Below are 12184 nucleotides of genomic sequence, written 5' to 3' on the forward strand. Positions count from 1 at the left end.
CTGACTGAGCCACCCAGGTGCCCCAAGCAAATAAATATAACCTGTAAAATAATTTTTAAATTTCTTTAATGTTTTTATTTTATTTTTGAGAGAGAGACAGAGTGCGAACAGGGGAGGGGCAGAGAGAGAGGGAAACACAGAATCCGAACACATGGGTGTACATGCATGAATGCACGTGTACGTGGCTTTTAAAAACCTGAATCCCATTTACAGTTCATGTAAAACTGCTTTAACACACAATGTAACTTTTATTGACTCTAAAGTGCCTGGGAAGTTTCTGGTATCACAGGCAAGAAGAAAAAAATTTACTGTGTTTCTACAGAGCTTGCTATCAGAAAGGAATTACACCAATTTCCCAAATACAGGCTCTGAGCTGTCAGCACAGAGCCTGATGTGGGGTTCTAACTCACAGACCGTGAGATCATGCCCTGAGCTGAAGTTGGACACTTAACCGACTGAGCCACCCAGACATCCCACCTGTAAAATATTTTTTGGTTTCAAAGCTTTTCACTCATTTAATCACAGCCTTACTAAGTAAGGAGCCTGCCATTTTATTCACTCACTCACAGATGTTTACTGAGCATTTATGGCACAGGAGCCATTCTGCTAGATGCGGGGGGACAACGTTGACTTAAGCAGGGACCCAGCCTGGGGTCTCTGCTTCTTCTCCTTCTAATGTGTACGTAGAATCAGGAAAGACCGACCCCGATTTAAAGGTCTTGTGACAATTCAGCAGTTTGGGAAGAACAAGGGAAGATTCTAAATAAATGCAGGCAGTCTTTGTCTTCCGGTAGTGAGACTTTTTTCCTGCTTTGTTTCCAGTAGACTAGTTCACAGACTTGCCCAGGGGCTTGTGCGGGGAAAAACAGAACTTTCTAGAGCTTGTCAATTCCTAGGCATGATGGAGAAAAGAAAGGGTATAGATATGTCTTCCACAATCTCATGTGCAAAAATTAGGAGGTATTTAATAAGGCTATTAAAAGAAATTTCTAGGGGCATCTGGGTGGCTCACTTAAGCATCCAACTCTTGGTTTTGCCTCTCGTCATGATCTCACGCTCCCTGAGATCGAACCCCTCATTGGGCTCTGCGCTGACAGAATGGAGCCTGCTTGGGATTCTCTCTCCCCCTCTGGCTCTGCCCCTCCCCCACTTGCATGTGCTCACATGCTGTCCCTCTGTCTGTCTGTGTGTGTGTGTCTCTCTTTCTCTCTCAAAATACATTAAAAAAAAAAAAAACCCTTAAAATTAAAGAAGAAGCTTCTAGGTAAAGGAGAGACTTTTAGCCCACCCACACATCTGCATACTTGGATCACATTAATCTAACTTCTTTCGCATCGAAGTTTGGACTTTGTTCCTGAGAGGTTCTGTGATGCACAGCTATTTGAAAACTGTTTACACGTTTGTTGTGCAGCTGTCGTCAGGGCTTTCGTGCACTGTCGCCCACGCAGTCTCCTGTGAGAAATGTCATCTGGCCGTGCTGGCCAAGAAGAACGATTTGTATTTGGGAAATTGGCATAATTCCTTTCCGATAGCAAGAGCTCTGTAGAAACACAGTAAAATTTTTTTTCTTCTTGCCTGTGATACCAGAAACTTCCCAGGCACTTTAGAGTCAATAAAAGTTACATTTTTTGGCCTTTAGGTTCAGTTTGTTTCCTCCTCATTTTTATGACATGGTTATTCTCTGTATGTTTTATAAACATGAACCATATGTCTTTTTTGTTGTTGTTGTTCCCCAAAGTGCCTAAACTTTTTTCTCAATAAATATCTAAAGTAATCCATGTCTTAAGTCAAGGTCAGCAAACAATGGCTTGAGGGACAAATCTGACCTGTTTTCTTTTTTTTAAATAAAGTTTTATTGGAACACAGAAACACTCCTCCATTTTTATATCGTCCATAGTGGACCCTAAGTCCTGGAAAGCCTGAGATATTTGCTAACCGACGAGGGTAGCTGTACAACCCACCCATCACGTGTACTGTGGCTCTTACCAAGGATTAGAAAAATAAAATGGTTGTGTGTGAAAGCAGTTTTACATGAATTGTAAATGGGATTCAGGTTTTTAAAAGCCACTTATACGTGCATTCGTGCGTGCACACCCATACCCACATACAAAATCGTAACATTGACCATTTCAGTCACGGTCGCTTTCTAAATAAATGTAATGTACCCTTTTTGGTCATCATGTCATTTTCCGGTGATTTCCTCCTGATCACGTCCTGTCCTGCTGTCTTTGCTTCTAGAGGCAGATCGATGTAAACTGTACTGCAAGGCTGAGAACTTTGAATTTTTTTTCGCAATGTCTGGCAAGGTGAAAGACGGAACTCCTTGCTCCCCAAACAAACACGACGTTTGTATTGATGGGATCTGTGAAGTAAGCGAACATTTCTACTTTGGGACGTGTGGTCACGCTTGTGTTTCCTCATACCAAACGTGTACTGTGAGAAGTGGTACAAGAGATTCTGTGTCTGGAGAAAAGGCAGCGTAGGGACAAGGGCTCTGTTGGCAAATCGGAACTGAGGACTGTCTCCGATGTCCCCACTTACTCTCTGCGAGACCCCGTCGGACATTCTTAGTTCCTTCCGCTTCACTCCGTCCCCACGTGTATGCAATGGAGATGATGACATACCTTGCTACACCCAGTAGTCGCAACAATTAAATAAGAATATAGATAATAGTAAACTTGCCCAGCATGTTTGCTAGGTATGTTTGTTATGTGGTTAGAGCCCCACAGATGTGTTATGAAACAGTACTCGTGTTTACGGCTAGTTAGTCTGCCTTTTAATTCCATCGCGAGCCTGTGTGTGTGTGTGTGTGTGTGTGTGTGTGTGTGTGTGTGTCTGTGTTCTTTGGGGGGATTGAGTGGGGAGGGGTGGGGGCCATGCAGGTGGCCCAGCATTGTTATGTTTCAGCAGCAGAGCTCACTTGCCAGTGACTTTTTATTCCAGTTTTCCAAATGAAGAGACTCAGCGAGCTTTAGATGAGTTCTAGAACTTCCCTAGTCCTACCTCTGGTCAAGGCAGAGGAAGGATCGGAACCCCCGGTCAAACTTGAGACTCTGCTTTTAACCCTAAAACTGTACTCGCTTTCTGATTTTCTTAAGAGAAAAAAACAGGGACCCATGTACATACGTCTTGGTTATTCCTACCCACGGGCTTTTCTGATCCTTGATTTTCGCACTTTATCTATTTATTTATTTTTGTCACAGCCAGTGGGATGCGACCATGAACTGGGCTCTAACGCAGTTTTGGACGCGTGTGGTGTTTGTAAAGGGGATAATTCAACTTGCAAGTTTTATAAAGGCCTGTACCTCAACCAGCACAAGGCAAATGGTAAGAGACGCCTGCTGTTTCGTGGCCGTGGCTTTGCCGCTAAGCACGTTTGAGTCAAGCTGGGTATGGTCGAGCCATGCACCAGCTCGCCTGACATACCGAGGACGATGTCTCAGACACGTTGCAAGGACAGCAGAGGATGGGTGGTTTCTCGGGGTGAGGGGTTCGGCCAACACGTCCGACTCAGAGGCGTGTCACACAGATGCCTTTCTACCTGGCAGTCCGTCCCACGTTCTCCCCGCCTTTGTTACACAAAGGACTGCTTTTGAAGCTTCTGATTCAGGATGTGACCCCTGAGCCACACTCACAACGTTACATGAATACCCGAAGCACTTCTCCAAATGAATCTTGAGTAAAATGAAACGCAGAGTGCTCTGTCCCGAACATCACTACCTTCTCCCAGGTAGATGGAAAATAGAAAGCGTTCTTGGATTTGGTGGCCTTGGTTGTTCTGGAAAGGAGAAGAGCGTCCCTGCTGTCCACACACACGTGCTTGGGGAAGGAACATACACTTTCTCTCTGGTGTTCCTTCCCCTGGGAAAGTGACATCACTGATGGTTTGCACTTCGTAGAGCGCGAACGAATGTGCGCTCGTGGTGCCCCCGCCCCGCTCTAGAAGAGTGGACATCACCACATCTCTGAGCATCTTGGCCCCGTTGCTGCAGTGTGCAACGTGGAAAACAGCATTGTTCTGTTCTTCCCGTTTAGAATATTATCCTGTAGTCACCGTGCCAGCGGGGGCCCGAAGCATCGAGGTCCAGGAGCTACAGCCCTCCGCTGGTTACCTGGCAGTCAGAAGCCTCGGTCAGAAGTATTACCTCACGGGGGGCTGGAGCATCGACTGGCCTGGGGAGTTCACCTTCGCTGGGACCGTGTTTGAGTACCAGCGGGCCTTCAACCACCCGGAACGTCTGTATGCGCCAGGACCTACCAACGAGACGCTGGTCTTTGAAGTAAGCCCCTTCTGTTTGTTCAGTTCTCGGTGCCTCTCGCTGTGTTGGTAGTGATGGCCCGCTCTGAGCTAGCTCGAGGAACGCCCCTTCTCGTGCAGATCTGTTTCCTCGTGAGCCAACTCGCAGAGTGCCAAGAGGAACAGACAGCAGCTCGTATTTTGGCAAAGAGGGTGGGAATCTGATGGGTCTCCAAGACAGGGCGCCGGTTTTCACATTGAGGTGCCAGCTTCTCAGCCCTGCACTTGACTGCCATGAACGTTAGGGAGTAGAGGAGGAATGCCCTTGAGATAATCCCATGTTGTCTGTATCTGCCGTTTGGATAAGCCTCTTGCCCCTATTCACCGCATAGGTCCACTGGCCTAGGAGGTGGAATGATCTAGTGGAAAGAACACTTGCCTGAATGCCAAGAAAGTTTTTTTATAGCTAGTTTTGTGGTGTGCTTATTTTTGAGAGAGAGAGAGAGAGAGAGAGAGTGTTGAGGGGAGGGGCAGAGAGAGAGAGGGAGACGCTGAATCCAAAGCAGACTTCAAGCTCCGAGCTGTCAGCACAGAGCCTGACGCGGGGCTGGAACTCACAAACCGTAAGATCATGACCTAAGCGGAAGTCAGACACTTCACCGACTGAGCCACCCAGGCGCCCCTGCCAAGAAGGTTTTAATCCGAGCAAACCACCTTACTTTGGTAGGCTGTCATTTCCTTAGAGGTAAGAGAAAAACAGTGGATGGATAAAAATCATTTCTTAAAGATTATAAGAAATCTCTTCGAGAGATTTGGGGGCGCCTGGGTGGCTCAGTCACTTAAGCTTCTGACTCTTGATTTCAGCTCAGATCATGATCTCATGGTTCTGTGGGTTCAAGGCCTGTGTCCCGCTCTGCACTAACAGCACAGAACCTGCTTGGGATTCTTTGTCTCTCTCTCTCTGCCTCTTTCCATCTCTCTCTCTCTCTCTCTCTCTCTCTCTCTCTCTCTCTCTCTCTCAGAAAGAAATAAACATTAAAAATAGAGATTTGGACATCTCTCAAGAGCAGGGAACTTACGGCCCCAGTAGATGCTTGAGTTTGCACCGTGGTTCTAGATGGTGACCATGATTGTTAATTCACTAAAATTCCTATTATCTTGTCACTTGAAATACTAGGTCCTGTCACCTCTGTCTGTGTGGTGGGAGGTCCCTCAGAGATCTCGCATCACCTGCTCGGAGAAAAGCTGTGGTTAGGAAAGCGTCTTCCAACCCTCTCAGCTCTTGGATTTCAGACACGAGAGCACGAAGTCTACATCACGTTGGACTAAAGTTGGGGTGGTTGGGAGCTCAGCAGCGGATCCAGTCCCCGAAATGACCCTTTCATTAGCCCTACCGCATAAGAATGGAATTCTGATTCAACATTTTTGGGTATTGTTGCAAACCTTTTGTTTGTTCGTTTGGGTTCGATGTTCTGTGTCCTGTTTCTTTTCCATCAGGCATCTGAGCGGGAAACCTCTTTTCCGTCTCTTCAGGAAAGTTCTCTCTTCTTTAGACACGTATATTTAGCTGGCAAGGTAGGAGTTTTAGAGCAACGATGCTTCATTAGTGTTGCCAGGAGGCCTTTGATCCATCTCTGGGCAAACGTACACAAACCAAGTTCTGTGGCCACGAAACAACCCAAGTCCGGAAGCGGGCGGGATGCTTCTCACGGCTCCTGCCGCGGGCGATCGGAACAAAGTGCACATCATTCCGGGTGAGAACTAGGTTTTTTTACTGCCTCGTGACAGGCACCCGTTTGTTGTCGTTTCTCTCTCCGGTTTTGCTCGTGAACGCAAAGCTTTTCTGGTAGGTTGGCACGATCCCGCCTGCGACTCAAGGTTTGCCATTACACAGAGATTATTTGCAGAAAGACCACAACAAAGAGTAAGGCCAGAAATGATGGGAAGAGCAAAGCAGAATGACAGAGATCCTTCTTTCTTTCATCTCTGGAACCTGAAATACCCCCCCTGGCGCTGTCTGAGTTGATCGAATTAACCAGATAATTGACGCATTGTCGCTGAACCTGAGACCAGCCTGGAGCTGCTATTTGCCTTTACGCTTTGTCTTCAGTTAAACCTGATTCCTTCTCTCCTCCATCCATATTTTGTAGCCCTGCCTAAAACTAAATCTTCGGGGGGTATCCAGCAGGTCCTAAATGTCCCCTGATGGGTAGGAGTTAGCTCTGAGAAATGGAAGAAGGGCCTTAACTGGCGATGGCGTTCTGCAAATTTGGTCCCTCGTCGGTCTCTTTGCACACACAGACACCTCCTTGAAAATAGGCCAAAATGTAAGGAGAACTATTGGCGAGATCTAAACAAAATTAGAAAAACATAAAGTCTCTTCCCCAGGTTCAACTGGACATGTAGAGTATTTTTTCAATAATTTCCTACTACAATACAAATAGAACAAGAGCTGTGATAATATCTCTGTTAAGACGAGGTTGCGATTTTGCCACAATGCGTTAAGATCGCATTTGCTTAGCTGTTGTTGTAGAGTCTTGCTTTAGGGACTCATTCTACTTAGAGGTTGAATGAAAGCTTAAATTAACATCTTAGGAATGCGACCTGTCTGGAGACCATGGAGCGGGAAATTTGTATGATTAATTGGATGTGCCTTGCTTGTATTTTAGAGGAGTTAGGGTTTCATTCAAGAGTTACAACTATGTTAGGAGCTAAAAAAAAAAAAAAAAAAAGTCTAGTCACCTAGTATTATGTCTGTTTTATCTTTTCAAAGAATTGGGGTTAATGATTTTAATATTTAAAGTTTACTTTAAAGTATAAAGTTAATTATATTTAAAGATATAATTTTAATATGTCCTCAGGAGGACATCATCGAATTTCTGCGCAGTTTTTATCCCATGCTCCTACCTTTCCAAGATCAGGAGAACACAGCGATTTTTTGAAATTTAAATCACAATAAGCAATAACATACATTTTCCAAAATGACACCATGTATTAGCATCCAAGTAATCCATGGCTATAGTCTTTAAAGGAAGTTAAGTCAAGTTCACGTGCCTTTCCATACAACTATGGATTGAACCAAAATGAATACTTTGGGAGCCAAAAATGTGTTCATTCCAACATAAAAATGTTGAACGTGTTTTAGCAATCCTATGGGATGCTGGAATCAAAGGGTGGGAACTTCCAAAATGAGAAATGCCGTTCCGTCCATCTTAGCAAGTCTAAGTCTGTGAAAGAAAGCACTTTCTCTCCCGGCCTTTTAAAATTCCTAAACGTTCACTAGGTTCTTGTTGTAGGGTAAAATTCAGGAGAAGAGCATCTTTGTCAAAACACACGGCGATGGCACCGGGGGGATGATGTTTCTCTCCTTCGTGTGTATTCATCCGATCCTCCCCATATCGTAGCTCGTTCCTGTCTCCGACCACCGTGTTGGTATTGATCTGGATAACTACTTTCAAAGCACTTTTCCTCTGTTCATTTCCATGTCTGTTCTTTTCCATGTCTGATAAGGAGAAAATTAAGCAAACATTCATTGGTTGCCCATTCTGTGCTCATTCGTGTATGAGGCACTGGAGATACATAAATGGCAAAGACATAAATTATGTGGCTAAAACGTATAGTCTGCACAGCGTGTGTGTAAAACGCACAGTCTGTCAAGAGTGAGTTTCGTATGTGGTCGTCGCCATTCTTGTTCGAAGCAGCATGGTTTAGAACAGGGAACATCTGAATAGTTGGCTCCTCCTTGCCTGTGTCAACTTGGCGTGAGTCACTTCGACTGTTGTGGGTCCTAATGATTTCCCCAGGCTATCTTTTCCCCTGTATCCTGCGGCACTTTCCCCGAAGGGCTCTTATAGCAGCTCAGACCTCAGGGTAGCAGAAACATGACTTGCCTACTTTTTGTAGCCTCCCACACCGGCACAATACCTGGGACATGGTCGCTGCTCAAAAAACTGTCTCTTGAATAAATGACATCCGGTGATAAAATGTATTCATTCGTGTACAAACAAGAACCTGCTTTCGAAGCTGAGAAGTCCTGCACGGAGGTGACAAATGAGACAAACGAGAAACGCGTTGGGTCACTATGTTGTACACCTGAAATTAATGTAACAGCCCGGGTCAGCTATAGACGCAAATCGTCGTCATCATAGTAGTAACAGCGATACAAGTGAAAGGAGAGCTTCTCTGAGCAAAGTCCGGAGTGACAGGCTGTGAGGCCAGACTTCTCCTCCCCCATTTCAGCCCTTCTGCCCCAAACCACGGTCTGTGATCCAGAGTTCTCTGAAGAGGCCTAAACTTCTGCAGTACACATTTTAAAAACCACTAGGTCTCATCATCTCTTAGGACCAGCCTTAAAACCGTACTGCTGAAAGTTAAGTACAGCGAATAGCATTTAAAGTATTGAAATTGGATCTCCTAAGTTGCATTTGAGGGATCAATATGCTTTTGTAAATGCTTGCCTCTCCCGGAGGAATGATCGCACCTAAGACGTTGCTGCCCGGTTCGCAGCAGACTGAGCTTCACTTGGGAGGGGAGCGACTTGCCTGCCCTGCCAGGGGGGTGGATTTGCCAGATCTTTCCACCCATTTCTGGGCCTTGCCTAGCGCAAGGCAAGGGTAAGGCAGTCCTGGAAATAATTGACTGCTGTCAGTTAACCTCAAGAACTAAGCGCACGGCCTGACACCAAATAAAAGTGTCTTCTGCGTCTGGTTATTTTTACATGTCAAAACCTTCTAGAATGTCTTCATAGGGAAGCTCAGTTTAAACTAAATGGAAAACAGACCTTCACTTCTATCACTGAGTCACCCGATTTTAAAACGCGGTCTCTGTTACTAGCCTTCGCTCTCCTTGGAACCTTGAGTCTACATGTTTCAACATTGGCAACAGGTGGATGTCAGTTTAACCAGTGCCGGCCCCATTGATTTCCTCGGTGGCCAGGGGAAATTCCAAAGGGTAATCAAGGATTTATAGGATTGTCTTCGGTCTTAAATTTTTAAGGCATTATTTAAGCCCATCAATCAAGTTTTTATTTTGAAGCGCATGCATACATATCCATGTAAATGACTTGAAGAAAAGGAGCTAACTTTCATGAGCCTGTATTATGTTTCTGCACAGCCCAGGGAAAAACTACTCATACACACACGCACACACCCCAGCACAGAAAGAAATCAATATTGATTTGGCAATCAGATGCTTTCTGAGATCACTACAGAGACGGTTATTATAAACTAGATAATTTCCACATACTTCTGTTAGTCAGCTTTTTCCCCACAACATAAGTCTGGCATAAAGTCCAAAGAATTTCTCATTGAACTAGTGTGCTCGTTAGTCATTTGAAGGATTGAAAAGTCAGTTTATTTTTTAAGTCTTGAGGATACTATGTATGGACCTCACTGCATTATGTTGATTTGATTGGCTTTGAGAACACGAGGAAAGCTAAATATGTGTTACTTCTGTACCCCACACAGCTAGATTGTGTGTGTGTGTGTGTGTGTGTGTGTGTGTGTGTGTGGTGTAAGGAATTACATTTTGAAGTGGCAGAAATGTGAAAGCTGAACATCAGAGTTGAAATTTACACAGCCTTTATTGAAAAATAGTCATTTAATCTGAAGTACACAGACCCATGTCAAGCTTCTTGAGTAAAGCTGAAAACTTCATGTTTTTCCATGTTGAGATTGAGATATAGGTGATTTAAGGTCACTGACTTTGTTCTTTTTTTTTTATTTTTAATGTTTATTTACTTTTGAGAGAGAGAGAGAGAGAGAGAGAGAGAACAAGTGGGGGAGGGTCAGAGAGAGAGGGAGACACAGAATCCGAAGCAGGCTCCAGGCTCCGAGCTGTCAGCACAGAACCTGACATGGGGCTCGAACTCACAGACCAGGATCATGACCTGTGCCCAAGTCGGACGCTTGGCCGACTGAACCACCCAGGTGCCCCACACTGACTTTGTTCTTTGTTTAAGCAACTGTGCAAAAGGCCGGTTCAGCATCCGGTTTTAAGAGGCCTTGGCAAATGAGAATTAAAAACAAGGGTGCCTGGGTGCCTCAGGCGGTTAAGCCTCTGACTCTTGATCTCAGTGCAGGTCATGATCTCAGGGTCGTGAGTTCAAGCCCCACAGTGGGCTTTGCACTGGGTGTGAAGTCTACTTAAAAAAAAAAAAAAAAAAGTTAAACACAGAAAGTTATTTTTTCATGAGATGTCCCCTTACAGACGACACATTCTTTAGAAATGACTGAAGGTGAGATTTTTTTTTGCTCCCTCCTCCTGTCCTTCCCCTCTCCCCCTTCCTCCTCTACTTCCTTCTTGCTTTTCTACTTCCTGTCTCCCTCCTTGTCTCTTTCTCCAGATCCCTGTGTCTCTGTCTCTGTCCCCTCCCCCCTCCCCCCTTCCCCCAACAACCACCAAGTCCTATTCTCTATCAAGGTGCCATGTGGTCAGAGGGAAGGTGCGGAAATTCATCAGGAGTGTTTCATTATAAAGTAACTTCCTCTTGGTCTGATAAACAGCGACTCGGGATGACGTGGTCACACGGGTTGCTACTCGAAGACTGAAAGATGATCACCTTTGTTTTTACAGCATTCATTCCTTTTGTAAAAGGCCTTAAAAGCTCTCTTTTATGTTGAGGACTTCTTCCGTGTGAAGTGGCACGAGGGGGTGTTTAACTCTTGGGAAGCCCGTTGCATTTAATAGCGTAACCAGGGGAGAGTCTGGCCGCTGACCACAGCAGCAGCCTTTGGAATGACAGGAAGTGAGAAACAGGTTAACCCCAGGCCAGTTTCAAGGCAGAAAAAGACATCCAAAGAAAATTACTATAATCAACAACTTCCTCCACGCTTTGGCAAGAGGAGATGACAGGGTGGCGGGGACCAGGTGGGCGAGCACATTGATCAGTGACACGATGGCCTGTGAGCCCCACCGGCAGACTCTTCCCTTCGCATCCAGCTGCTTTCTTGTGACCCCGCCATCTGAATTCTCCCCACGGGAACGGGGCCAGCCTGAGTAAAGATGTGCCTTGAGATAAAACCAGGGTCGGGGAGAGGAGATTAGCCAAGTAGCACGGACTGAGTGAAGACACAAAACACAAACGAGGCAAAGGCGGAATGGAGAATTAATTCGGAACAGATGATACCAACCTCAGACTCCCGAGGACGATTCAGAGGTCCTTTTGTGATGCCACATCATTTGTCTAGATGTTTGCCGTTCGCCATTTGAAGTGTGGACCTCCCGTTAATTCATGGCAAATACTTGTGTGACAGGTTGGAGAACACTATTTCTTTTTCTTCATTAAACTCCAAGGAATGCTGGCAGGTTGAATTAGAAGTGTAGTCGAGGCTCCAAGGGTCCGCCCACACCTTTGAAGCTGCCTCATAGATGCTTTTCTCAGTCCCCATCAGGGTCTGTGCCTTACTGCCTCTTGTCGGAGGCAAGTCACATAATAGCAGTGACCATACCTGGTTGTGTTCTTCCAGCTTCGAAGCAAACGGGAAGACAAAGACAGCCAACGGGCTGAGTTGGGACGTCCCAAGTTCTTCCAGCAATCACAGGACCTTGCGAACACATCAATCCACACCACACAAGCTGTCCCTTCTCTGAGCCGTCACTCCACGTATAACGTGTGGTGCGAGTCATGGCTTCTCAGGAAGGGCCAGTCTACACAGCATGTTGTATTTCAGTTGCTAAAACAGCGGGTTCAGTGAGACATCTAAATAAACACAGGGGAAAGTGGATTGAAGAGATTAAGAATCACGTATGCTTAAACCAGACATTGGCGCACTCAAGAAATCCAAGTTCCGGGTTCAAACCCCAAGGGCAACGTAAATGCTATGGCATCCTGTTGAATACCCGTGATAAGTATTACCCACGGCTCCTACAGTTTTTAGAATTTTATTATTATTTTTTAATGTCTGTTTATTATTGAGAGAGAGAGAGAGACAGTGCGTGAGCAAGGGA

General features: G+C 45.4%; 1 protein-coding gene across 1 annotated transcript in view; it reads left to right on the plus strand.

Annotated features, from left to right (window-relative positions):
• Positions 1-12184, plus strand: part of ADAMTS18 (ADAM metallopeptidase with thrombospondin type 1 motif 18) — a 139600-nt gene that overhangs the window by 97332 nt on the left and 30084 nt on the right. Inside the window, exons 14-16 of the mRNA XM_030299518.1 lie at positions 2239-2369; positions 3204-3327; positions 4036-4280. Coding sequence (XP_030155378.1) covers positions 2239-2369; positions 3204-3327; positions 4036-4280 — 500 coding nt within the window. The remainder of the gene's footprint in view (positions 1-2238; positions 2370-3203; positions 3328-4035; positions 4281-12184) is intronic.

This window comes from Lynx canadensis, chromosome E2 (genome assembly GCF_007474595.2).
Source record: "Lynx canadensis isolate LIC74 chromosome E2, mLynCan4.pri.v2, whole genome shotgun sequence".
Lineage (NCBI taxonomy): Eukaryota > Metazoa > Chordata > Mammalia > Carnivora > Felidae > Lynx > Lynx canadensis.